The following is a 27,999-nucleotide window of genomic DNA, read 5'->3' on the forward strand; positions in this document are numbered from 1 at the left end:
ATCTCTTCAATTTCATGTGTGGGTTCTGCGAGTTGCTTCAGAATACTTGCAAAAAAATAGTGTGGTGTGTGTACACTAAAGTCTGCTGTTGACTTGAATCAGATGTAGATCACCATGTCACTTCTTTTCCTCTTGGCTGGGTGAGGTGAAGTCATTTCCTGTTCCCACTTATGGGGTGTGGAAACCTTTCTTTACCCACAGGAAACAAAAAGCCTCCTTTTCATCTCGCCTGAGGTGTGCACATTCTCTTTGGGTGGCAATTCAGTTTTCCCAGAAAGTCTCCCTTCCAAGTAGTAACCAAACCCATTCCTATTTAGCATCAGTCACCAGGCAGGGTAAAGTTATAGGATAGTAAGGCGGCTGGCTCCATGAAGATGTTGCCATGTTGTATTCTTCATACTGTAATGTCCCTCAGTACAGCTCAAACAGCTATTTCATTTTGCAGATAGCCCTGATTTGAGGACAAAGCATGTGATTTGATTCCTTTCTCCAACAGAAATTTCACGATCCGCTTCATGCCGATCCCCATTATCGACGCGTCCCAAGCTCTGAAGGCCAGCCCTGAAAAGACTGAGGATGCGTTGCTCAAGGTGAGGCGGAGTGCAGGGAGGTTCTGTTAGCTGTGAGACTGCGCTCTGCCAGAGTGGCGTATCTGTAAACTCATTTTAAAGAGCAACAAGAGCTTGTTCACTGTACCGTACAGTTTCATTTAGAAGCTAATTGAATCTGCATCTTTTTGTATCTTGCAATTTACTGAAAGGAATCTACAGTAATGCACATGCTTGAAAATGAGATTCTAAATGTGCCTTTAAATGTAACTAGAAGTAGCTTCCTTTGTACATTTATGTACAGTTACATGGCCTTTTCTAAATGTCAGATTGAGAATTACCTGTTTCGGAACCACAAGACCCGTAAATACCTCCAGGAGCAGGCCTACCGTCTCCAGCAGGGCATTGTCACGACAACCACACAGCAGGTGAGCCTTCTGCTTACATTTGCCTGGATAAGTCTATCTATGTCACATGACCGCTGGCCAAAAGTAACGCTCATTGGCCTTACTGTCGTTAACTGATGATTTACTGTTACGTGGATCATATTCTGAATTTAAAGATAGTATAGCTGAAGATATTTATACAAGAAATCCAAAATGTTACGCCTCTTGTTATTCTTGTTAATGTAAAAAGAAATTAAGCATTCATCATTTATTATGGAATGTGGAAATAAATCAGGTCTCTTGGCAGTATTAGGTTAGTGGGGAATCTCTATTTCAGTTAATACTCTTTGTTACCCTGATGCTGTAACTTGCAGGATATTAGTAACTTTATGATTAGAGATTATTTGAAAGTGTTGCTATGTGTAGATATTTAAGGGATGTTTTTAAGAGTTATGCACAATGCTAATGTTTGTGACGTCCTGTAACTCACACAAACACACACAGATGATTGACAGGATCTGCGTCAAAGTTCAGGACCATCTCAATTCGCTGAGATATTCAGAGACCGACGCCATTTTAGAGGACGTGAAAATGGCTGAAAACTTTGTGAAGGATGCCAGGAACTCTAAAACGGTGAGTGAAGGGCTTCATACTCCACGAAGGATGCCACCTGTACATAGGTGGTCTGTGGGCTGTTAAAACTTTTTTGGTTGCAAGCATCCACAGTCTGTTTCGCCTATGCCTGTGGTGATGGGAGAGTAAAGCTTTATGAATCCCCTACATTGGGTGATGCTAACATGTAGTATCAATTACTATGTCAATCAGATGAATTCAAAGCAAAGTAGTGTGTTTCAAGTAGGTTATTTGCCAATAGCATGGTACCTTTACTCATTTTAGAGGTCATGAAGCCTCGCTCCCTCACAACTAATACCATGGCTAATTTTCCCCTCTGTGCTGGTTTAGAGGTTAAAGGTGAGTGTTTCTACAGTTCTTCTGACCGCTCTCTGCCCCCCTCCTCCACACATAGCTCCTGCCCAACCTGTACCACCTGGGGGCGGCCTCCCAGGAGGGGTTGGATAGCTCATCCTCTAGCCCCATCCAGGAGAAGCTGGAGTCCATGGTTGGAGAGGTGACCAGGGTGATGGATGAACAGTTACAGGTAAAGGGGGTTTTCTGGAGATTAACGAGCATTAGCCTATAAACCAGCATTCCCTCAGTTTTTTTTAAATTTAAGTTTTCTTTTTAATTTAAATTTTGCATGGCTTGTTTAGGACTAATTTATTTCTGTAAGGCTAGGACACAATTAACAATATGTCGATCACACACATGCTCAGAGGAGGGATGCTTCCATTACTGACTGGTAGCATGGGGGCACCGGGAATTCTGTCGGGAGCATTTACATATGAGCAACTGAAGGAATCAAACCCACTCCACCATGCATTAGATACTGCATCTCCCAACTGTAGTTGACATGACATAGCTGAGGCCTGAACTCCAACCTGCTATAGAGTCCAGCCTGCACTTATGGTGAGCGCAGTAGTCCAGTCTTTGCAGTTTCATCCAGAAATATGTTTCAAAGTGCTCACACTGTATTGCATAAGTAAAACAGGCAGTTAGCTGTATGAATAGACTTCCCCTGCAGTTTGTTCCCCTCACATGCATTGGTTTTAACAGTTTTTCCCTGGTGCCATCATCATTTCATGACCTTTTCACAACCTGGGATGACCCCAATTTAAAGATGCTGATGATGTGCACCGTGTAACCACATAGATAATTTATGTCATTAATGTCTTTCCTCAGCCCAAGTGGCTGTCATATTTTATTCAGGGAGTAATTACCTCACTCATTTTTAAGGATACATACTGAGTTGAGGGTTGGTTTGCAAGAAGGCACAAATATGTAAATCATGATTACTGTGGGGCGGTGCTCTGCATGACTAAATACTGCACAGTAAGCGCTCTGCGCAGAATTAACAATCATCATGTTGCCTGTAACTACTTGCTCTTGGTGCAATTTGCAGCAGAGTGTTTTTGACCAATGCCACTGCCTTTTGAAGGTTTGGCAAGGTGATTGGCAGAAAGGGCATTGGAGAAGAAAAAGAAGGAAGACAGGAGTAGAACTATAAAACAGATACCTATACTGGGTCGTATAATTTTATGTAAATCACATACATTGTCGAGTATTACAAATACAGATAGAGGTGAGAAAGTAGCTTAATATACCATCCATATATGGCCGGTAACCCAGAGGTTTCATGCAGTTGCTCATACAGTTATGAAAGGGGAAGATATAGTCATTTGACTGGGTCTCTATCTGACTGTGCCGGTGCAGTGCGGGGGCCACTGAAGGAGTACGAAGAGCCTGTGATTGGTCGCGCTAGCCCATGGAATGCGGTGTCTTTGGAACGCAGGGCTAGTAATATTTTTTAAAACCCTAGGAGCAATTTTTGTTTTAATTCACTCAAGAGCCAGTTAGTTACAGTATCTCGCTTTCAACTTTTCATTTCAATTTAAGTGTTTTCTCTTTGAATCCTGCAATGTTACCTGCAGCTATGTAAATATAATGATCAATAAAAAACACAAGTGCCAGAAACCAAAAGACAATTGGCTCAAAGAAAGCGGAGTAATTTTGTTGTGGTTCAAGTCTGGGTCATCGCCTGTTGTTTAAAATTTTTTTTTTTAAGTCCTTGGATTATCTGCATTTATAGAAGGCAATGTATTATTTCCCCTTGCATTTTTGCTCTTTTTTCTGCACAGAAACCACAGAATCCTGGGATAACACAACCACTGGCATGTACTTGCTTTTCATATTTGCCTAGGATGTCGCAGTAGTGGGAGGGGCGTACAAATATGATTTTAGCGTAATTGGAAGGAGCAGACACGGCAGCCTTGCTGCCCTTGGCAGTTCAGTGCATATCAGTGCATAGTCTACTAATGTTTTTTCTTGGGTTTTGGGTCTTTGACATTGTTGGCAGTGAAATTAACTTACTGGTAATGCAGGAATGGCTGCGTTTCGAGGCCCCACCAGGATGCATTCAATATAGGCTGCTTTTCCCATTGAAACGGAGCGAGCGCGGTGTTCTTTGTGTGGGCGCGCACTTCCCTTGGGCCGCTAGCTGAAATAGAGCGTGGTACGCACTGGCGGCGCGCATGGGAGGGGGAGACCAAGACCGCTGGCCGGCTCCCGTGAAATGCACTTTGATAAACATGCATGTAATTTCAGATAAGGAAAGTTGCGATTTTATTTCATCCCTAAACTTCTAAACCCTGAAATCCTCTGGAGAGCTAGTGAAAACTGGACTCTACAGTTCTCTCTCTCTCAGCAAAACCCCAATGTCAGGGCTTGGTTCTGGATGCTTTCATTTCTTTAAAAAAAAAAAAAAGGTTTCATTTAAAATCAAATAAGTTGCACAACTCAACCATGTGGCGCCCTGATGCTAAATTTGAAAACTGAATGATAAACCTACTTCAGCATTTAGTTTCTCTATCTGCTTTTAATCCTTATATCTTTGTCACCTGTATGAATCAAAATTTAATGAAAATTGTCAGGGGGCGGGGGGGGGACTGAATATCAAATTTTGACACATAGTGAGGACATGCGTTTCTGTTCGTCAAAATCAGTTTCTGCAGAAACTGCCATTTACAGTACTGCTGACAATAATAGAAAGTAGAAGTGTAAACTGTTTTATTCCCTGTTAGTGCTTATTCCTTTTTAGGCATAAGACGCAAAGAAATGGCGTTATATCTGCCGGATGGAAAGTTTTGAAATTTGTGTAGTGTGTCATATTTGGTAATAAGATAAGGTAGTCTCCACTGTTCCCACTGTTGTTTTAACTCTGGTGTTTGTAAAGTGTTGGCAAGATGTACTCTCTATTTCGAAGGAGTTACCTGAACTTTATCTCTACAAGTACAGCAAATGCTTTGGTGACCTAGAATGCAATTAAGTGTCACCAGAGGTTTGCTAATATTTTTGAATAGAAATTTATAAGAAGGATCTGATACATTTCACATATTTTATAGTGCAGGTGAACTACTGGGATGAAGTGCACATAAAACACAGAGTGGTGTGATTACTGTAGGTTTATAGAGTGCTGAGTGGCATTCATGCCCACTCAACTCCACTCACATACTCTAGTCTGAGGTCTAGAATGGGTGGTAAAATTCTGGTTAAATGACTCCATTCCTACAGAGATTGTTCTAGTCTACAGTGTAATACTGTCGTATTGTTGGTAAATGAGTACACTCCTATGTTCCTATCGAGATTGTTCTAGTCTACAATGTAGTACTGTTGTATTGTTGGTAAGATGAGTACACTCCTATGTTCCTATCGAGATTGTTCTAGTCTACAATGTAGTACTGTTGTATTGTGTAGAGCCTATCTAGAGATGTTTAGCTACAGTTCTGTGTCTAATGTCCTCCTATTCTACGAGATTGTTCTAGTCTACAATGTAGTACTGTTGTATTGTTGGTAAGATGAGTACACTCCTCTGTTCCTGCAGAGTTTGTTGGAGTCCATGGTGGACACGGCTGAAGGGCTTTGCCCTCACGTGATGAAGAGGCCCAACCTGCGGCAGGATCTTATCAAGGCCAGCACAGGCAAGATGGTCATCCCAAGCTCTTTTGTCAAGGATACACTGTTGCAGCAGTCTGGTATCGACATCATCAACAAGATCAGGTGACCCCACTCTGTTGTCTGTCGATGTGTTAAATCAGCCTCTCTTGGAACTTATGTTGTCACACTTCTGTTTTTTTCATATTGTGTTTTTTTTGTGACCTGACAGCTGAATTCATGCTGTCTCTCCCCTTTTATGTTCCCCTTTCTCTGTGTCCTTCTCTCTCCCTGTGATCTTTACATGCAGTGAGGTAAAGCTCAGCTTGGCGTCCTTCCTCTCAGACCGTGTCGTCGATGAGATTTTGGAGGCTCTTTCACGTTCTCAACACACATTGGTGAGTCTCTCTTTCTCTCTCACACTCTCTCTAACACACACACACACACAGTATGGAGTGAAGTTAGTGCATGATGATCTGTCAAAACATCTTTCAGGTAGTGTTCCTGTTCATTTGAGCTTACATCAGGACTCAAATTTGTAGAGCATTTCAGTGAAGGATTGAGTGTTATCACTGAGGAATATTAAGTCATGCAGACTTAGTACAATTTTTTATCTCTGCAACTCATGGTGAAGGCCACAGGGGAGGTATAATAACATAATAATGATTATTTTTCTACAGTGATTCTGAAATTCTCTTAATGACCTTTTATTAAAATATCAGCACCTCAGACTTACTTTAATGTGGTTGAAGTCATGTAAATGCCATGGATTGTAAGAAGGTGTTTAGGTCTGTTCAAAATATAGATTTTTTAAAGTTTAACAGTGAATGTATATTAGTTTATATTATTTCCATAATAAAAGGGGTGATATCTTTAGCTTCACACCGAATGGCTAAATGGTACCGCAGTTACACTTTCACTCCAAACTGGGGGCGGGGGCAAGGGGAAAACAATCTGTTATAAAGACTGAAAAGCAAGAAGTGGAAAAGTGGGGTAAAGTTGGCTCTGCTCAGACGTGGGTTCAGGTGACCTATATCAGTGGTTCGACAGATATAGGACTAAGGAAAAATTGTGTAAAACATACTTTTTCCATAGACATTAAAAGGGCACTCACTGGCACTAGTTTCCTGTATTCCACTACAGTGCACAGTGATTATACTGAACTATACTGAGCTGTATTTTAATAAGGGGTGAGTCACAGAAAAAGTGTCTGCTCATTAAGTGAGGTGTGGTCTCAAATAATTTAGAACTACTTACCTAAGGTGGTCTCCATCCTTCCCACCCCGTACCCTCAGGCGGAGCACTTGGCCAGGAAGGGGCGCCCCCTCCTCCACCAGGAGTCCGTGGAGGCAGAGGCCCCGGAGGAGAGGACCCCCAAGCGGGCCGCCATGGAGCTAACGGAACCGGAGCGGCTGGATGACCTGGAGACGTGCATGGTACGCTGTCCCCCTCCCGCTGGGAGGAGCCTGCTTGCCACGCCCGATTCAGACGCTCTAGGATGTGCTGTAGGCATCACAGAGCACAGAGGCATCAGTGAACAGAGAGGGCAGGACTTTGTGGTGGAATCACTGCACGCTCCTCCTCCTTGCTCTCCGCTGATTTGTGCAATCCCTCATTTCCTTCACACCGTGTGATTGTGGAGTCCTCTGGATTCTGGAGTTTGGGAAGGTGTTCTCTGCTCTTTCTGATAAAACTGAGCAGGGTTTGGCTTTGACCTCTGCTCTGAAGGAGGTCAAATGAGTGCACTGCAGTTTCACGTAACTACACTGGCATTGTGTGAAAGCCAGTCAAAATGACTGATGCATTTTCAATGTATTTGCAAATTCAGTTTTTATACTGCTTTTCCCATGTGTCTTTAGGGTTCTGTGATGTGATAGATCATTATTGCACGTTAGCAGCAGTTAGGGTAAATGCACTGCTTGAAAAAATAATTTTGGGATATTCTCCATAATTACTTCCACTCTTTATAAATATGAGCAAACATGGCTTTATAAAAGAAAATAAGTAATGGGCTGTATGAACAAAAAAATGGGAAAAATGCCACATTTGATACCTTTTCATGCTGGCATTTTTATAGCAATTTCCATTTAACTTATTTGCATTTTGTAATGGCTCCTCTATGCTATTTTTCATTCATGCTGTCGAGTGCGACAATCGTGCCAAGTTTTAAATTGTTATGGTATATGCGCAGGAATTTGCATGTTGAATGCGGAAGAGCCAAGTGCCTATTATTTAGCTATTTAGGCTGTTCTAGCAGAAACTTGATTTAATTTAAACTACTTTAGGTAAAGGTTGAGGATAAAAAATTGTGAAAGTGAGCATATCGACTTACATCGTATTTACTGTCTGACCTCATTACCTAATGTAACCTCCTTCTCTTCATTCCCTTATTTCTTGCGGATGATGTCGCTAACAGTAAAACTTGTAAAATGTAGCCATATCTGTTGACACATTTTCTTTAAAATTAGGATAGATATGTTGTTCAATATTACAACGTTGGACTGCTCTGCGCTTTGTCTCTAGGCAGTCTTCTTTCTCCAAATTACCCTACTGTTGGATTATCTTCAGTCTTCAGTCTGTTCAAGCCTGAAGACTGATGGCCATTGGAAATTTTTCATTTTTAAGTATGGTTGGGATCATTTGTGGCCAAGTTTGAGCTTCCTGGCAAAGAGAACCAGGATTTTGGTCAAAATAGTTGATGTTTCCTTTGACTTTAAAAAGAAGCCCAGATACAAAACAAATCCATAACATCAAAGATCTACCCAGTATTTATCATAGGTATGACATCCTTTTGAATGTAGCCCCCTTCTTCAGATGTCAAGCTCTGACTGACCATCACTGGTTCGAATCGAATGGAAATGTTTGCAAGCCCTTTATTATTCAAATTTTCAGAGACCAGAAAGACCCTGCCAGACTTATGGTAATGTTTCAAATGTTAGTGCTTCCTCATAAAATTCTGATGCGTTGGTTGCTGCACCTTTTAATTTTTAGTTTTAGTGATTTGTCATTCATGCTGGTTTAGTCTGTCAAACATTTTTCGTAAAAATGTTAATGTTACTATTTGAATACAAAATATTACATTTATTTACTTTTTATTAAATGTGGCTATTGAATGCGGTTTCCTTGATTTAGCAAATGTTCTTGTTTATTATTAATGAGAGAGCATTTTATTGTACCACTGTTATAATTTATAAGCACTTTTTAAAAAAAAATTTTTTATTATGAAGTCTAATGTGCTGTTACTGAGTGAGGTAATCTGGTATCTAGCCTACTTCCTATCCATAGCTGGTTCTTGCACTATATTGACCACATAAGTTTCAGTGTTAAACTTTGTGCTTAAGCATTTGTTTTTAGAAGCACAGTTAACTAGTGGCAAAATGTTCACTGTTTTGGACACAAATGTATCTGGGCTTACATTATGCAGATTATCACATTATGAATCACTGTAAAGTGAGTACTGCAGTACCGATTAATGAACCTGAATGAATCAGTGGAATATTCCCCTTCATCTTGCATATGAAGTGTGGTTGGACTGAGTACTGCCTCTTTTTGATTCAGTGAGTTCTGAAGGCCATGGTAATCACAGTGACTGAGACCTACTCATTCTTGCTTCCACTATGGTTAACGACTCCCCCTCTCCTCAATGCACTGTATTGAGTGGACTCAGATCCCTGTCTTTGTCTGAGCTGATGCAGCAGAGCTTGCTGCCGCGCTTGTGTAGATTCTCGATAGGAAATGATGTAGAACATCAAGTCTGAGTTATTATCCTGCTTTTAAACCAACTAGGGTTTTCCTTTGTCTGGTTAACCAGCCTGACATGAATGGTCTGTAATAGATCAAACCATACTCCTACCAGAGGGACTCTGATAAATTGCAGTCTGTGTTACAAATTGCATTCACGAGTGTGTCCCTGGCCTCATAATTCTCTCTCAAGTGCAGAAGTGCTGGATTCTCTTTGGTGCGGGAAGCGGTGGTGAGGTGGTTATTTATTAATCAGCCCATCCAGCTCACTCCCAGTAGTATCTGTGCTTTTAATGTGCCCTTTTCTGCGCTTTGTATCTTTCCCCACAGAGGCAAAATGCTAATTCTGCTCCACAGCTCACATACAACGACCAATCAACACATCATATTCATGTAAAAATGCTATGCATTTATTCACAGGCTCTGAATGCTGCTCACCCTTCCCTAACCCCCTGGCTAGGCTTAGCCACGTGCTGTTTGAACAAACAGCATTGGGAGTCCCGCTGCCGCCAGGCTCGTGAACCTGAAACGAGGCGACGCTCCGATTTATTGTGTTGCGCGTATGCACGCTTTCATCTTGTGATCTCTGCGTGCTTCGCGGCGAGGGGTGGAAAATCCCCTCAACCTCCACCACGTGTAGCATCCACCTGGGGAACGTCTCGGAGGATTTAGGTCAGCAGCGAGTGGATGTTGGGCTGGACACCTGCCTCTGGTTACACAAGCGGGGCCTCCAGGCAGGTCATTCTCTCCCTCTCTGTGTGGAAAAGGTGAACTCATTATCGGGAGGCTATTACATGGCTGAGTGCTACCCGGCGCAATCAGTGTGTTTTTAACAGTGAGGCGTCTCATTTTTGCTGGATACCCTCAGAGTACCCCAGCTTCAGGATAATTGTACTGAATGATCTCCTCAGCTGGGGGGTGGGGTGTTCCAATTCTATGTTCTGAGTTTAGCCTCCCCTCACTTTGGCTGATAGATCTGTGTCTTACAGTACAGTAAAAAGGAAGTGGGTTTCCCATTGCAGTCAGTCCTTCAGAATGGAAGATTTTATAAAAGTTGTTGAGACACACATATATTCCTTTTTATCTCTGAGAGATGTCAATATTCTAATATCTTGTTGTTTTATGCACCTGGAATTACGAGGTTGTATGTTTTCTTTTTATATTTAAAGGCACCACAGAGCACACAATATGTCAATGGGCCTTACAAGACTGGTGTGCCTGGGTCGTCCAAGCGACCTGGGTTCAGTAATTCTTGTGTATTTAGAAGTCTCTGTGGGGGATACGCTTCAGTCCAGAAGGCATTACACAATAGGGAGATCATAACGCTTTAAACGTGCTTTAAATGTGCTTTCCAAATGATTCATGCTTCTCATATCTGAGCCTCAAATGCTACAATGTACGGACATGCCCCTCAGCTAAGTTAGATCTCTGGCTCTGTTCAGTGAAAGTGCTGCAGATGGACTGTGTGTCATAGGAGCTCATTAGCTCAGTTGGATGCCCGTACTGTACCTCAAACATTCTGTCTCACACCGACATTGTTTTCTAACTGTGGATGGACAGAATGATTCTCTGGTAGGTGGCAAAGGAGGCATCATTACCGCTTTTTAGGGTGATATCAACGTTTATATTTCATGATGGATCCAATTTCCCAATTACAGTTTATTTTGACATTAAAATAACATGATGAATATTGACATTTTTAGTTTTCTTGTAAAACTGTGTTTTACCCAGTCTTCAAGGTTGTAAATCATTGACACCTGTTAATTGGCCTTCAAATCGTTAGTGTACGCCAAGATTATGATTGAATATACATGAACGCATGATTTGATGAGGTGTTTGGCCTGAAAGATGCCTTTTTTACATGGGAGAGTCATGCTGCGTGCAGTGTTGCATGCTGGGCCTTTGTCTCTGCGTCTGTGCTTCTGAGCCGAACGGCGGCTTCCATGGTCCACCGCCACTTCTTTCTTCCTTTTCACTCTGGGACCATGGAGCCTCACTGTCTTCTCTCCTTCTTCCTCTCCTCCTCTTTGTCCTACACCTTTGCTTTTCTTTCTCTCCCTCCTTCCCTCCCTCCCTCCTCCTCTCTCACCCTTTGCCTCGTGGAGACTCTTTGCTGCACCAGCGTAAGTAATGCTTGCGCTCTCTGCATCGTGGCTTTTGCTTGCTCCACCCTAGCTTCTGCTGTAGCACAGAGCCAAATGCTGCTCAGACCCCCACCCCAAATGTCACGTTCTCTGGGCCATCGAAATCTGGCAGCCCAGCGGGGAGGCTAGCTAACCCTTCCCTCTTGTTCCTGGCAGACACAAACTCACTTCTGAGGTGGATTTACTGAGGTGGATTTAGGAGCTCTGCATTAGTCAATTTGTTTCATAAAAAAAGCTATTGGGTTGTGTTTGCCAAAGGAACAGTTTTTTAAATATATATCTTTTTCACGTTGAAAGAGGTGGTTCCATATGTCTGGTAATATTGGTGTTTGGGGGTCTGAAGTTGGACATTTTGTGATTTGAGAAGTGTTTGTCACCCACATTGTTGTTCTGGTACAGCATTGTTGTGGATATGCAGTAGAATGTGTGCCTGCTTTCTAAGCACCCTGTATGTAATGGCCACACATTCACTGTCTGTGTCATCAGGAGGAGAGCAGCTTGAAACCGATCACTGTGGAATTTCATTATCATTAATCAAGGTCCTTGTGCTGATGACTTTTTTTCCATTGAGTTTGGAGCACTGAACCCCGTTGTATGCAGACCTATAGCGTTAAACTCGGTATGAATGTGGAAGCAAATACCCACTGAAATAGCTAGTGAAGCTGAGTAAATTACCTGCCGTCAGTAAATTTACCTTCACTTGATTGATGAGCAGGTGTTTCTTTCAAGCCCTGTTAGTACATATTTGACTAAATTTATTTAGCCAGTTATGTCATTTTTCAGTTGATTAAAAATCTAAACCTTTTTTTCTGTATCAACAATCATATTTTCATTTCATTCTTATATTGAGGCTCAGAACAAAAGTGTTACATGGTATATGGTCACCATTTTTGACATTAATTTGACTTTCATTGAACAATTAAATGTTCTGTGGAACAAGTTACATGAGGCCCTGGGTACTATAGTACACCTAAGACAAGCTGGTGAAAGCTGATGTGTCCCAGCTGTGTTACATATCTGAGATGCTGTTCTACATTTTAGTGCTGTTGTTTTACCCCGCAACTCAGTCCAAAATGCAAACAAGTTTGAAGTGCTGTTACGTCATTTTAGTTTCTCTCGTGTGATTCCATTATCTCATTGTTGTCACTCTTAGGGTGAAGGCTGTTGTTATTTGTTGAAAGAAAATTGTGTGGGTTATAATGATGCAGGAAATGGGAAAATGAGGGACAAGTTTGGCTCTTTTTCAACTAAACATCCAAAGAGAGCAGTGGAGGCACAGTGCAATGTTTGTGTGGGATTGTTTTTAGTTTGCATATTAACAGGTTTGTGGGTTGAAGCGCAGCGTGGTGGTTTTATCTAACTGTAAATGATTTGTCAATTGTTGTTCACATGGCCACGGGGCTTTAACATCATAACAAGGAGTCTTTGTGCAGTTTCTTGGTGATCAAACTGCTGGAAGATCATCTCTGTTGCTATAATTTATCAGAGAGGTGACCAGTTCCCTTTTCACTCTCATTGTTTTAAAACCCTGTTTAAGTTCCCACAGATGCAAGTATTGCCTGTTTTTCCTTTCCTTTTCCTTTAAAAATAAACAAACGGCTCCAAATAAAATGGAGAAACCCCTTAAAATGTCAAGCCCTTGGAGACAGGGCTGGCCTATAGCCTTAAGGACATCTTCCTGTATCTGTGGTGAAGTCACTTGTTTTCCAGTTTGGATTGCAGAAGTTGCTTTGCCCCGATTTGCATATTTTTTATGTTACATACTCAATGAACACGTATTTGTTAGACCATTCCTGCGGTCTAGATATCGGTATGTTTTTCACAGAGGGTATTCCATTTCGAATGATACTTACCGCAAGGGCTATTTCTGTGCAACTATTTCAGACAGACTGAATTGTCATGAAAGGGCTTGATTTCCACAACAACAGACTTGGGCAGATGGAGAGTCTGTGTATACAAGAAGTTTATTGGGATTATTGTGCAACATGGTGCAGTTCTCAGAAAATGAGATCACTGTCTAAATAAAATGGAAGTAAAATTTTAAAAAATCTGGCTGCTCTTTCCTCTTAGTGGTTTGGATCTGGAGTGTGGTTTCTGATGTTCATAAACATTGGGGATGGGAGAAGCTGGAGTAGATGGCGATTGAGGGGAATGTGATGTCTTCGGCTGTGAAGCCACAGGGAAAGTCACACCCAGCCGAATGAGCACACGGCCTTGTTTATGCGTGCGTGTCCCTGCACAGTCTCCTCCTGCACCTGGACGTATGCTGACTGAGGGTTGCTAATGGCCGTGATGTCACCGGTCTTTTTTTGAGTACTCCAATGAGCTTTGCTGATGCATATGTTTCTGCCGCAGATGACCCCGAAGTCCAAGAGGAAAAGCATTCACAGCAGAATGCTGCGGCCCGTGTCTCGAGCTTTTGGTGAGTCTGAGCCGCAAATGTACACACTCATACATGCAAACTTGCACCCACTCAAATACGTCAATGCAAATATATACGCATACACACATGCACGCTCATGTATACACAGCTGCACTCATGCAAACGCTCTAGCACTAAAGAGCACACAGCATATATTATGAGTAAATTGGTTGCTTGGCTGTATAAAACACTGACTTTAACACCTTGACATTTATATTTGTATAAATATAAATTAAAATATTCTGTATTAAATGTACATATGCACGCATGCATGCATGCATTCACGCACGCACACACGCACACAATATTGGAGTGATGATGACTGAGGAAACTAACTGTTGCTATCTGGTTCATCTACATTATAGACTCCAATGGGATAGATATATCAACATAGAATATCAATTAATTGGATTTATACCAATGTAGAACATAAATTAATTACATAATCATTCACTACTATTGTTGGAAGTTGTATCGTTTCTCAGGCATGATGCATGGCTGTTTGCTTTTATCACACGATGAATCGTGAAAATCATTATTGTTTCAAGATGCTTCAAACCCTTGCATTCGCTGTTGAGTACATTATACTAAAATGGCATTTAGATAGTTGATACAGTAGACACACTACTGTGTGTCTTGTAGAGGATGTGCATTGTGACAGAAACACCCAGAGTAATGTTATAATTCTGCCATTTGTGGGAGTATCTGCCTAACTCATGGACCTGTGAGAGATCTCGGCTCAATGCACTTCCTGACAACTAGATTGGTTTTCTTTGTATGGTTCAAGGCCTTTGCCATTAGAGCAGTGTTATGGATAATGAAATGCTTTGAGCTGTCATTTAATAATTATATGGTAGCATCCACACTTTACAGAACAATGATGCCCTCCGCAGCCATCGTACCATAGAGCTCTTCTGTGCAGTCCCAGGAAGGAAAGGGAATTCCCACCCACACATTATGGAAAAAAACAAATCTAGTGCTAAGGGAAATTAATTGTGGTAGTTTAAAGATATCTGCAGAGATCTGCACTTTTATCTCATAGTGTGATCACGGTTGGCGGCTATGCTCTGGGCTCTGATTGGTTATCATGTTGTGTCTATCAGATATGGAGTTTGACTTGGACAAAGCTCTGGAGGATGTGCCCGTCCACATGGACGACCCGGCAGCCGCTCCTCCAAAGCTGGAGAAGAAGACTTCTGGAGGGATGGGAGAGCTGCCTTCAGAAGAGTGCAAGAAGCTCCAGCACTACACCAAACTGCGGCCCAAAAGGAACAAGAAGAAGCAGTCCAGTAAGGTCCCTGTAAGTTCCCCCACTTTGAAAGTCACTGAGCTCTTCAGTATGACCCATTCTACTGCCAGTGTTTATCAATGGAGATCGCATGGCTGTATGCTTGATTTTATGCACCTGTTAGCAATGGGTGTGGCTGAAATAGCTGAAACCACTAATTAGAAGGGGTGTCCACATAATTTTGGAAATGTAGTGTTTATATATATATCCGTATATATACAAAAGTAAAAGCACACGTTCAATCATGCAAAGGAAATTGATATAAGATATAAAATGGCAGTTTCTGTTCTATATTGTTATAGCATGTCCTTATCCAGTTTAAGGGTTTGAGCTGTTTTCAATTTTCACAAGCACAGATGGCCTCAACTTCATCTGTCATTATGTCTTAGTCTATAAAATAACTGCAGCTGTACTGTAAATGTAGCTGCAACCTATCGTTCTACCATATATTTGGAAATTTTTTGGCACTGCTTGTATGTCATGTATTTGGACATTGTTTGGAACTGCCTGGATTATATATTGCCTGCATTATATTCTGCTTCTTTGTTCTGTATTTCAGCACTTAACCAGCACCACCTCACAGGAGGGTGAACAGAATGGCATTATGGGAAGGGTAGATGAGGGAGTAGATGAATTCTTCACCAAGAAAGTCACAAAACTGGACACCAAGTAAGTGTTGGAATATCATGTAACATTCGGTCTGTGGGGTGTTTGTTTTTTATGGGGTTTTTTTTTGGTAGATGGTTACTTTATGAGGGTTGACTTCCATTTATATTACATCAGAGTCCATGATTACTCACTGAGAATTTTTCATGACTCTTACTCGCACTCTTATTACTGGTTATGCTAGTGATTGTTTTTTGTGTGTGGAAGTAGAGCATAGACGGTTAACTTGCTAAATGTTTTATGTACAAAGAATGTAATGCTGGCTGTTATAGCTATCCTGATGTTTATGGTGTAAGGAGTAAGGCTTTAAGGTGTAAGATCACAAATATGTTATTATAATGTTCTTAACTGAACATTCTAATGCTGATGTAAAAATCTTTAATGTTCTAGAACACTGTAGTGGAGTGTAATGGATGAGATGTCTGGTGTCCAGATACTTTTGGCCATGTAGTGTGCATTAAAACTTATTTGTATAAACCAAACATTAATTTATTTGAAGTCTGGAGACTGGCTTTCCAGAGAAGTAACTGATTAGAAGTGCAGTGCAATTTATAACAACTATGAACTTATTTAAGCTCACGAGGGACTTTGACTGATGAACGCATTAATTGCACATTATGTAGGGTAAGACATTTGACCAGCCGTTTTAGTGAAATCAGTTCCCCAGCCAACTGGCGGCCATTTGTCTCCGAGTGTCCTGTGGTGGGAGGCTTGCAGAAGCTCTTTCTTGGTATGCCAGACCTGTGTAACGCAGTAGGGCTGATCTTTGTTTTCCAGACGTCCCTCCCTGAAGAGCTCAGACTCCCAGGACGGAGAGAAGAAGCGTGACTCGCGCAAGGGTGGCTTCCTCAACCTCATCAAATCCCGCACCTGCAAGTCCTCCGACAAGAGCCAGGCGGCTTCTCCCCAGCCGACGGCACCCGTAGCAACGGAGGAGCCCTCCTCGCCCAAGGGCCCGGTCAAGGGCAAAGAGGCCAAAGCCCCGCCCACGGACTACAGCAGCAGCTCGGACCGCTCGGAGGACCTGAAGACCCCCGACTCCATGGACGAGCACTCGGAGGGTGACGGCAAGGGCAGCCCCCAGGGAGGCCGCCGTTACGGTGTCCAGGTCATGGGCAGCGGCCTGCTGGCAGAGATGAAGGCTAAGCAGGAGAGGAGGGCAGCTAGTGTCCATAAGGTCTGTACCAACCAGCCAACTAACCAATCCGCTCCATTACTGCTCCACTCTAGACCCATCAGCCAAGCGACCAATCAGCTACATTCCTTCTGTAGTCTGAACATTATCCATGAACTAGCCATCCAGTCAGCTGCATTCATCCTGTAGTCAGTACCTCCAAGACATCCGTGGAACTGTGCTGCCTCTCAGTATACTCAGTATCTTGTGAGGCAGTATCTTGTGAGGCAGCGCAGCACCGCGGGTGTTAAACAGTGCTCTCACGGCAAGTCTTTTCATCATGTTTTTTTATTCTTGAATTTATTTGGTGCGTCGAAGTCTAATGTGAGATCCATTGTTGTGTACCTTGAACAGCAAGGGAAGTTCCTTTGCAGTGTCAGGTACACAATCAGCTGCATTCATGCTCCAGATTCTTGCTCCAGGCAAAAGCTTCTGTACGGGGCTACAGAGGTATCAGTCTTATTTCACTTTCTCCACAGTGACCTCTGCTTGTGCATTACTACAAAATTGACTGTTGCTTAACTCATTGTAGTATAATTTATTTGTGAGGGCCAATTTACTTTTGTGCAGAGGTAGAAGTATGACTGTACCATGTCAAAGATGCCTGTTAAAAATGTTAAATCCCAAATATAATATTTTTTATACATTTCACTTTCCATATTTAGCATGTGTGTGTCAATGTCAACCTAAACTCAACCACAGCCATATTTCCCAGCACTTTTCTTAATCATAGGGCTTGGTTCGCTACTTGATCTGTCACAGGGAACTTGACTGTAATTGACAGGATTGATGATTTTAAATGTAGAGATGATTATAGCCCTTCTTGTTGCATTGGGTATGAGAGTGTTCATTATGAGTTCCTGTTGCTCTTGTAAGCCGTTGAATGCACTTATCTACTGTTAAGAACATCTGCTAAATGAATGGAATGGAATGTCTATTTTTCAGGATTGTGTGGGATTTTACCAGATAGCAGAAGAGAATTGATGGATAAGCAAAGCCAGGTTTCCTGTTTGAAACATCTGGGCTACCGTCCAAGTCTGTGTATCCAAAAATCTTTGACCAAAAACAACAGACACTGTTTTAGAACGGCCATTGAGGTGTCAAGTGTCACATGAAAAGTCCAAATAAGTGTTCAAACATCATGCCTCAAGGCCACGCAAAGTTTTGAGGCAGAGCTTTTTACTGTCAGATAGTTTTTACTTGTTACAGAAATTTTGTTCTTTTACTTTGAGAGATGGAGATGAACACATACAAGGATATGGTATGAAATGATCACTTCCTCACCTGTTCTTTTCATTGGTATTGTTACAAACAGTAAAGGGTGTTATATATGGAACTGCTATCAGCACCAGATTTAAGTTGGATTATGCCCCATGTTCATAAACCGTTGAAGATCGGGGGTGCTGATATAGGATCAGGTTTCCCCCGTTCTAAATGCTTACCTATTCCATTAAAAGCTAAAGACTACACTGAAGCTAGTTCAGCACACTTGCTCTGTGCTGCTTTGTGACTGTGGGTACAGTTTTGATTTCTGATGGTTCTGTGTCTTTGTGTGTGGCACCCTCTAGTGACCCCTTTTGGTACATGTTCAGCTAGTTCTAGTGTGGGAAGGATTTTATAAGGTCTATAAGGTCACTAATGCTCTTGTGGCTGAATGGAAGCAAATCTCTGCAGCAATGCTTGAACATCCCAGAGGAGTAGAGGTTGGTATAGTGGCAAAGGGTGGACCAACGGAATATTAATGACCATAATTCTGAATATTGGATGTCAGGTGTCCACATACACTACATGGCCAAAATGTGGTATCTCCTTTTCCAAACTGAGTGAAAGGGGGCTTCCTGCAAGACTCACTAGACTTAATCTCTCACAGGCACTCTGACAGATGCTTCTGTTCTGCTGACTTCTGCTACAGTCTCTGTTTCCTTCCAGTCTAGATAAATTAATATTTACTAAATATCTTTCACTGATGATGGTGGTGAAGGAGTTAAAATTTCCAGTGCATACATTGTCGTACATAGTTTACACACACTGTAGCTTGCACCTGGTTAAAATGGTCAGGCTTTGAGTAATTGCGGATTAAAGACCACACCGGTCAAAACACTTTGCTTGAGTGAAACTTGGTTTTGGCATCCACTGCTCACTTCATTTCACAGAATATAGGCTGTTTCCCTCATGTTTAAGCAAACATTAAAACAAGAATTAATCTTGGACTTGCGATGACCAATAAAATGTTGAAATATAATTTAACGTTAGTTTCCAAACAATACTGCGATGATAGGACACTCTCAGAAGATGCAGGTTTTCTCCCTCAGAGCTTTGTAGGAACAAAGCAAGCTTCTCTGTGCAGATTCTGTGTAGAATAAAATCAAAACTAGATGAAGCTAAACAAATCTGTATGATTTGACATCTATTCATATTTGTTTATTATGATCGTTTGTTGTAAAACTACATAGTAGCCTGCTCAACTTTTTGTAATAAAATGCAGCCTCTTTACTCTGGAGGATGGCATTCAGATACTGCTGTTAATGAGCTGTTATTGAGTTGGTGAAACGTGACAGCTTTGATAAGAATGTCTGATTGTTCTCCAGACCCGTGGAGATATGCAGCACACAAAGGAAGATTAGCGCGCAGCTAAGATTAATGAAAAGCAATTACGTTTTATTCACACTGGTTAGCTCCTCTGAAAACGGTTGCCACCCAAGCATTAAGCCTGAGTTAATAATCATGTAATAGGCGAGACTCGGTTTTACTGATTTTGTAACTGAGCTCCATATTGTTGTGGTGATCTGTTTTTTTCATGTGTCACTGAACACACTGTATATGAATGAATGGGTGAATGAAGACAGAGCTTGGCTCTATTCCACAGGGTTATTATGACATTATTTGCTTTAATTCAAATACCATTTGCGCCACAATGTCAGCCACTTAAAAAGTGACAGACAATATGACAGTCACTTACTAAGGATGTTTATGTTACTAAGAACAAATTTTCAAAAAGTTAATGTTTTTATTATATTTTAAAATGTAGATTAAAAATAGTCTTTCATTAACATTACATTTACATTACATTTATTTAGCAGACACTTTTATCCCAAGCAATGTACAAAAGTGCATATCATTGGAACAACTACAAAACACAGGTTCCATAAGGTACAATACTCATTTCGTACAGTTATTCATTGGCAGGAACACAGTCTAATTCACGCAGTGAATATTATTCTGACCTAACTTATGCTAAGTCAAACGAGGGGGAAGTACAAGGTACAATATTAGGACGAAAATACAAATTACAATAAGTGCTGGAATGGATGTACATGTAACATGAGTGGCATGAAAAAGGGGAATTTAAGTGAAATTATTCGCAGAGTGGTAACAGTTAGTCCAGGTATGGTCTGAAGATATGCGTCTTCAGACCACGGTGGAAGATGGGTAGGGAGGGAGAGGGGGTGCAAGGCACCCTGCTGCTGCAGAGCGGAGTGGTCGAGCAGGCATATAGAATTGAATCATGTCCTGTAAGTAGACAGGGGCCGTCCTGTTGGCTGCAGTGTAGGCGAGGGTCAGGACTTTGAACCTGATCCTGGCAGCGACCGGTAGCCAGTGGAGTGATGTGGGAGAACTTGGGAAGGTTGAAGATGAGTTGGGCAGCTGCATTTTGAATCTGTAGTGGCTTTATGGCACAAGCTGGCAGGCTTGCAAGGAGGGAGTTGCAGTAATCAAGATGGGAGGTCACCATAGCCTGGACAAGCAGCTGGGTGGAGTACGTAGTCAGGTATGGTCGAATTCTCCTGATGTTGTACAGGAGCAATCTGCAGGACCGTGATGTTGCCTTGATGTGCTCCTTGGGGTCCAGCTGGTCATCCAGGACCACCCCCAGGCTCTTTTCAGAGTGAGAGGCAGTCACTCTGGTGCCATCAACTGTGATTGAGAGCTCACGTAGAAGGGAGGACTTGTATGGGAAGAACAGCAGCTCAGTTTTGTTGAGGTTGAGCTTTAGGTGGTGGCTGGCCATCCAGGTTGAGATGTCAGCCCGGCAGGAAGATATTTTAACATTACCCTGTAAGGCAGAGGGGGAGAAAGTGAAGAAGAGTTGTGTGTCGTCTGCATAACAGTTATAGGAGAAGCCGTGTGAATTAATAACTGAACCAAGAGATTTTCTGTATATGGAGAACAGCAGAGGATCCCTGTGGTACTCCCGTAACAAGTGGATGAGGAGCAGTGGCTGACCCCATCCAGGTGACCTGGCAGAACCTATCAGCAAGATAGGAAGCAAACCAAGACAGGGAAGTCCCAGAAATGCCCATCTCAGCTAAGGTGGAGAGGAGTAGTTTGTGGTTGACTGTATGGAATGCTACAGACAGGTCTAGGAGGATCAGGACAGAGGAGAGGCGCGAGTGCCTCCGTCATGGCCAGGAGTGCAGTTTCTGTTGAGTGCCTGGATCGGAAGCCAGATTGGTGAGGGTCTAGCAGGTTGTTCTGATGGAGAAAAGAGGTTAGTTGTTTAAGCACTGCTCGCTCAAGGGTTTTGGACAAAAAAGGTAGAAGCGATACGGGTCGATAATTCATTATATCAGAGGGGTCTGAGGTGGGTTTCTTGAGGATTGGGGTAACACAAGCCATCTTAAAATCAGAAGGAACATGGCCAGAGGCAAGGGAGGTATTAACAATAGAGGACAGATAGGGAATGATCTCACCGGATATGGACTGGAGGACTGTAGATGGGATGGGGTCAAGTGGACAGGTGGTTGCGTGATGAGAATTGATGAGTTGGAGTACATCAGAGTCACCCAGCATCTTGAAGGAGGTCAGTGTGGCTGAGGGTTTCTCCTGGGAGTAGGGGTGCACACTGGATGGGCAAAGGAGTTCCGGATACTAGCTACCTTTCCTTCGAAGACGGCCAGAAAGTCATCTGCGGAACGGGAAGAGGGAGATGGGGGAGGAGGGGGAATGAACAGGGAGGAGAAGGTGGAGAACAGTTTGCGTGGGTTAGAGAACCACGCACTGATCTTTTACTGGAAAAATGAGGTCTTAGCCAATGTGAGGGCTAATGTGAAAGTTGCCAGCAAGGTGTGATATGGGGTCAGGTCATCAGAGGATCTGGAGCCATGGTCAGGGGGGTGATGATTGTGCTGGTTTGGAGACAAGTGGACAAAGTGAGTCAAGGGACTGGGAGAGGCATGTGTTGAGGGTGGAGGGTAGCAAGGTCAACAGGCAGGTTAGAGAAAGAAGCAGGAGGAGAAAGTGTAGAGAGAGCAGTGGAGATGAGGGAGGATTGTGACAAAGTAGAGAAATTTCTCCTGAAATTTACAGTGGGTGAGCTGTTAAAGGAGTAGAGCAAGAATGAAAGAAAGAAGTGGTCTGAGACATGGAGGGGCGTCACCGTAAGTTGGGGAGTGGAGCAGCTTCTGATGAATACAAGGTCTAGTTGGTTACCAGCCTTGTGTGTGGGAGGAGAATAAGAGTGGGAGACTCAGCAGTGATGTGGAAATGGGGTGACTATGCTAGTGAAGGTTTCAGTGATTCTACTCTTCATTGGCTGTTTGCCTTTGCTGCATTTTTTGTGTCAGCTTAAAGTTACAATCTCGAAGATCTTAGTTTCGTTCTCTTTGGCGGTACCAAATGCGAGAAGCGGTAATTGCAGGTGTGTTTTTGGACCTCACTTCCCAACTTCCAAACAGTGTCGCCTGTGTGACGTCAGTCATTTGGCACCTTGGCCACGGTAACTGTAAAATTTACTGTCGACTGAATAAAAAATGGTTGTTATAAAAGTAACGTTATGTACATACTCATTCGTTGTCTAATATTAGGCTAACTTACGCTGTATTTACACTGCCGAGCCGGGTTAAAATGCTGTAGCAGACCTGGGAGAGAATTAGTGATGATCAATTTCCACTGACATTCTTTGTCCACCATTTGCCCGGTATGAACGTCTTTACACTGCAGAGAAGAATCCGCGGGATTCGGTGTGGCTCGTGCAATTATGTATCTCGTGCACAATAAACACCTATAATAAACACGGCTCTGCTCCACCTATACCCCGGGGTTAATGCTCTGTGTAAAGACCACTTTATTCCGATCATTATAAATTATATAAATATATTGATGGCAATGTAAATAACTGTAACGTTAAGGCCAGTTCAGATCAATGATTCACAACGAGACAAAACGGTTTTAAAATGTTGCAGAGAAAATTGCAGCGGTGTGAACTGGTTAGTTGCAGAGCGTCTGAAGCTTTTATACGGTCTATGGTCTGAAGCCGTTGCCTGCCCTGGGGTCTCAAAAGACCCACCTTGTCAAATCGCCAAGTGCAGTTTTAGAACGTTTACAATCAGACGTCTTGGAATTTTGCAAATCGTTGCGAATCATTGATCAGAACTGGCCTTTAGTTAGCTACATTGCAAAGTTGCAACAAAATAGCGAGGTCGGTACCGGTCGGTAGCGTTAGCAAGTGTTTTTTCTAATTGTTAGCTGACATTAGATTATGTGAATTACATTAGCTAGCTAGCTAACGAATGTTACCTGATACGAGAGATGGCTACTCTGCACAACGTTGTCTAAACTAATGTTGCCTTTCTTGACACGGTCCGGTAGCTAGCGTTAGCTGTGCAAATAGCTCTGTAATTTAATAACGTTACATTGTCATCAAATGTAATACAAAATCTACATCAACAAATAATATGACCTCTCATGTTACACAAAAACTTTTTAGGGTTCCATAACTTTCTCTGTTATGGAACAGCGGTAGCAGACACAGGAAAAAAACAGTACCCCGCTCACACACAAGTGAGCTGAAGAGCGAGCCTGTTGCGTTAGCTCTGCCTACCCTCACTGGCGGACCAACCACTGATGGGTGATGGAAAGCGCGTCACTAACTGTGCGCCGCTTGTGATTTTTTTTCCCGGGAATGTCGCCACAGACACCCAGTTCTTTAATCATAAATTATTATTATTATAATAATATAAATTAATATAATAATAGGCTCAATCAGTATTGTGTTACCTAATTCAGAGATAGATAGGGACTTAACAGACATTTATTTTAATGAAAATCTTTGAGATTATTACTTTAAGGCGCAGTCCTACTACTATGTCAGTACACAGTCCCTTATGCGTTAGCATGGGCTAATGTGCCTGGTGATTTGACTGTGAAATGAATGGAACTGCAGTCCTCAACATATGACCTTCAGGTTTTTTATGCTGGGTTATATAAAAGGGGAAGAACTCACCAGTTGAAGTTTGAAGTTTTCTAAATGGAATTCAGATGTGACTTTTATTTATGCTCATATGTGAGCTGGCTGCCTTTGAAGTGGTGCATCTAGGCAAGAAACCCATTGTGGCCGGGATTCCCATGCAGCAACATAATGGTCTTATTGATTCTCATGACAGATTATGAAAATGACTACTTAACCACAAGAATACTTGTAGAATGTGTAATTCAAGGAACACTGTGACTAACGCAAATCTACGGAATTGTGATACTGTATTGAGATAAAAATATATGTGGTGTGTTCATAACGAATGTATGACCTCATTGACCGGTAGTGGTGTTCTCTTGCAGACGCATGATTCCTCATCCAGTCCAGACAGACCAGATGGGGGTGGGACAGGTGAGTGGTATTGGCCTGCCCTGTTCTGGTCTTCGAAAGGCCAAGAGAAAACTGATAATATTCACTCCCCAATGGGTGTTTTTTTTTTTTTTTTCCTGGTTATCATTTACACAGGTTCTTTAGAATCATATTTCATATTTCGTAATCTCTGAATTGTTTTAAAAATGAAAAACATGACGCATATTTTTGGGTGAGAGTATTTTATTTTTTTATTTCATAGAGATTTAACTTCTATTACATGAATAGTAGCCTTCTTAAAAGCAGTTCTTATGTGAAATACGAAAATTAATCTTACTTTGATCTTTGGTCAATATCACCAATTTTATATTGACGTATTTTACAGTATGTTCAGTCTTGAATTGGGTTCTGGAATTGACTGAATTTCCCCATCCCTGGCCTGGTGTGATGTTAGGCACTGACTCTCCTGCAGCCCTAATGTGCTCGTGCCTTCTGTTGCACCTCTGTGACCAGGCAAAGTGCACCCGGCTGCGCCGGAGAGCCGAGGCCCGGGGGCCCCCAAAGCGGAGGGGGTTGCAGGTTCCCCGGAGAAGACCCCGCGCAACGACGGCAAGCCCGAGGCCACGGCCAGGGCCCGCGCCGCTCCTCCCAGCCCCTCCCCCGCCAGCCCCAAACCCCCCCTGCAGGGCGCCAAGCCCCCCCTGGCTGCCCGGCCCGCCATCCTGCAGAAGCCGCGCACCAGCAGCAGCCGGAGCATAGGTAAGCGGGAGGATGAGGAGCGGAACAGCCGCGCGTTCAGCGTTGGGGAAGGCTTTCGGGAGGGAACAGGGCGCTCTGGGGTCTGACTGCAGCACTCAGCATTCATGTTTTCCCTGTCGCCTGGGGCGTGCGTGAATGTTGCACGCTTCCCTGATCACTGTATGATCGGAAAATTGATTTATTTATTTACCTAGCTTGCCTGATGTGAGCATGTGATTAAAAAGAAACGAGACGCACATTTATCATTATAACATCTCTGATTTAGACCCAGGCATTCCTCACCTGTACATGTTGCAACACAATGATTACCACAGCTAGCCAGCAATATGTGGGTATTCTTTCCTTGGAAATTCACACTGTGCTCCTCTGCCCTGGCAGCTGACATCAGGGGGCACGAGTTGGTAACCAGAAAATCTAAATTGAATCTCTCTTACCAGAGAGACCTGGCCAAAACAGCAGCAACAAGGAGGAAAAATTTAAATGAATAAGACACAGATTAATAAGAAAACAATAAAAAAAGAGTATAAATAATTAGGACATAAAATGCAATCACAGTGCAGTATATCACAGAGGGAAGGGTAGCATTATCTATTAAAAGCAATTACATTCTTCCGTAGGAGTTCCTTGGCTGCTGTGTTTATAATCCTGTATCGAGGGGCAATGTCTCCAGCTTAATGCTTCCTGTAGATTATTCCATGCTCAAGGTGCATAGGAGAAAGGCTGCTTTGCCGAAATCACAGTTGACCCTAGGCACATGATAGATCAGATCACATAGCTCATAAGGAGTACAATGATGAATACATGATTCAGCATTTGAAATTGTGCAACATGGAAATTATGCAATGGTGACACTGACAAAATGGAATTTTCATCGTAGATTTTGACGCGCCTGGGTTGTTTCGTAATTTCTCGCTCCACACAGAAGTGGGAGGACAGTCTCTTTTGGGGGTGTGTCACTTTATATTACCGGATTGCGCTCTCGCCACCCACCTTCCCCAACGAGGCCTATGGCCTCGTTTTAATTTTTAAAACAATTCAGAGATTACGAAATATGAAATATGATTCTAAAGAACCTGTGTAAATGATAACCAGGAAAAAAAAAAAAAACACCCATTGGGGAGTGAATATTATCAGTTTTCCCTTGGCCTTTCGAAGACACATCATAGGGCGGATTGCTCATTTCAGGGCTTTCCCATGCAATGCGTACATGATCACAGCCTATTCAAAAGTCAATCAGCGGTTTCAGTGGATCATATGCTGTCCAATTTGACTTTGATATAAATCTCAGAAGCAGGAAAAAACATACTTTGCATTTATTTTTCATTGTCTTTTTGTCATTTTTTATTTTATAAATTATGGCATTTATTTCTATTTTTATTTGTTTATGGCTGTTCTCATACTGCCTGGCAGTCACTATGAAATTTCACTACAAAGAGAGTACACTTGTCTGCTACAATAAGTCACATTAAGTTTGAGGTGATTACAAATGGTTTGTGTACAATTTAAACAAATGTTAACATAATCCGACAGTTACAACTGCAAAGTATGTGCGGGACAGTTGTAATACAGGCACAGTTGTCACAATGATAAACAACCAGATAAATCATTAATATCTTCAGTATTTACAGGACAAAATGCTGTTGGGTAAAAGACCATATTGTCCATGGATGTTTAAACCAGCAACCAATTAGGAAGGTCATGTTTCTTTTTGTTTTTGTTTATTACCACAAATGGTACATACTGTATGGGGGATTGGATGAGTTGTGGTTTAGTCATGTTATGTGTATACTTTTGTCAATATAGTCATGTCAAAACGGAAGAGTAAAGAAACCTTTTTCTGTGAGCTTTACGTCATTTGTTGGCCGTTTACTTACAAATCATATGTGAGGTGGAAACTGTGGAAAAAATCTACCACAACTCATCTACTCCTGCTCAGTTCACTTAAGCCATGCCATTGTCCTGAATTAATGATGAACTCGTGTTATGTTAATGGGATCACCGGCATTGTGTGATCTTCCCTGGTTTTATTTTGTTTAATTTAACTTCACGATACTGTTGTCATTCACGAGCCAACATTCAGTGGCCACGCCCGCGCGCCACGCCTTGGACTGCGTTCGTGCACTATGTGCCTGCCATTAATTACAGAAAACATAACCAACATTTGCAAAGTTCCCTGGAACATTCTTTGCCAGGCACCCATATAACTGTCACTCACCCGCGTGTCCCACGACGGGTTATACGAGCCTTCCCTCAAGGCTTGTGCCTCTCCCTTTCAGATGAAGACTTGCCGGGTGGGAACATGTCCCCAAAAGCACCGCTGCCGCCCCACCCACTGAAGAGGGCGTCGTCGGAGAAGGAGAGGGACGTACCTGGCAGCCCGCTGCCCATGGGCACCGGGAGCAGGGGGCCTGCTCAGGAAGGTAGGCTGGTCACACTGCCCGTGTGGGTGAAGTTCTGGTTGGAGAAGTGCGCACGGCACAGGTCACGAGAACCTGTCAAATGATGTGTCATGTCTAGGCAAAGTAAAGTCAATCTTTTATTATACCTGAGAGGAAATGTGTTCTGCAGAAAAGGACATGGTCGATTATGGCAGAAAGGGACATATGACTGGACACAAGATTCAGCTCTCATAGGCTACGCAAAAACATATCAGGTGATCAGGTGAGATGGATAAGCCACCACTGAGCCATCAGAAAAGATCAATAGAAATAAATTAAACACACCATAAATACAATAACCCATTAATGTTACTGAAATGACAA

General features: G+C 42.5%; 1 protein-coding gene across 2 annotated transcripts in view; it reads left to right on the top strand.

Annotated features, from left to right (window-relative positions):
* Positions 1-27,999, top strand: part of LOC135256652 (F-actin-uncapping protein LRRC16A-like) — a 104,063-nt gene that overhangs the window by 72,608 nt on the left and 3,456 nt on the right. For both annotated transcript variants that reach the window (XM_064338626.1, XM_064338617.1), the window contains exons 23-36: positions 497-590; positions 878-976; positions 1,439-1,567; positions 1,962-2,093; positions 5,433-5,608; positions 5,793-5,880; positions 6,778-6,918; positions 13,723-13,789; positions 14,893-15,089; positions 15,637-15,746; positions 16,521-16,920; positions 24,472-24,520; positions 24,992-25,237; positions 27,514-27,657. In XM_064338626.1, the coding sequence (XP_064194696.1) occupies positions 497-590; positions 878-976; positions 1,439-1,567; positions 1,962-2,093; positions 5,433-5,608; positions 5,793-5,880; positions 6,778-6,918; positions 13,723-13,789; positions 14,893-15,089; positions 15,637-15,746; positions 16,521-16,920; positions 24,472-24,520; positions 24,992-25,237; positions 27,514-27,657 (2,072 nt within the window). The remainder of the gene's footprint in view (positions 1-496; positions 591-877; positions 977-1,438; positions 1,568-1,961; positions 2,094-5,432; positions 5,609-5,792; positions 5,881-6,777; positions 6,919-13,722; positions 13,790-14,892; positions 15,090-15,636; positions 15,747-16,520; positions 16,921-24,471; positions 24,521-24,991; positions 25,238-27,513; positions 27,658-27,999) is intronic.

The sequence above is a fragment of the Anguilla rostrata genome, chromosome 1 (genome assembly GCF_018555375.3).
Source record: "Anguilla rostrata isolate EN2019 chromosome 1, ASM1855537v3, whole genome shotgun sequence".
NCBI lineage: Eukaryota > Metazoa > Chordata > Actinopteri > Anguilliformes > Anguillidae > Anguilla > Anguilla rostrata.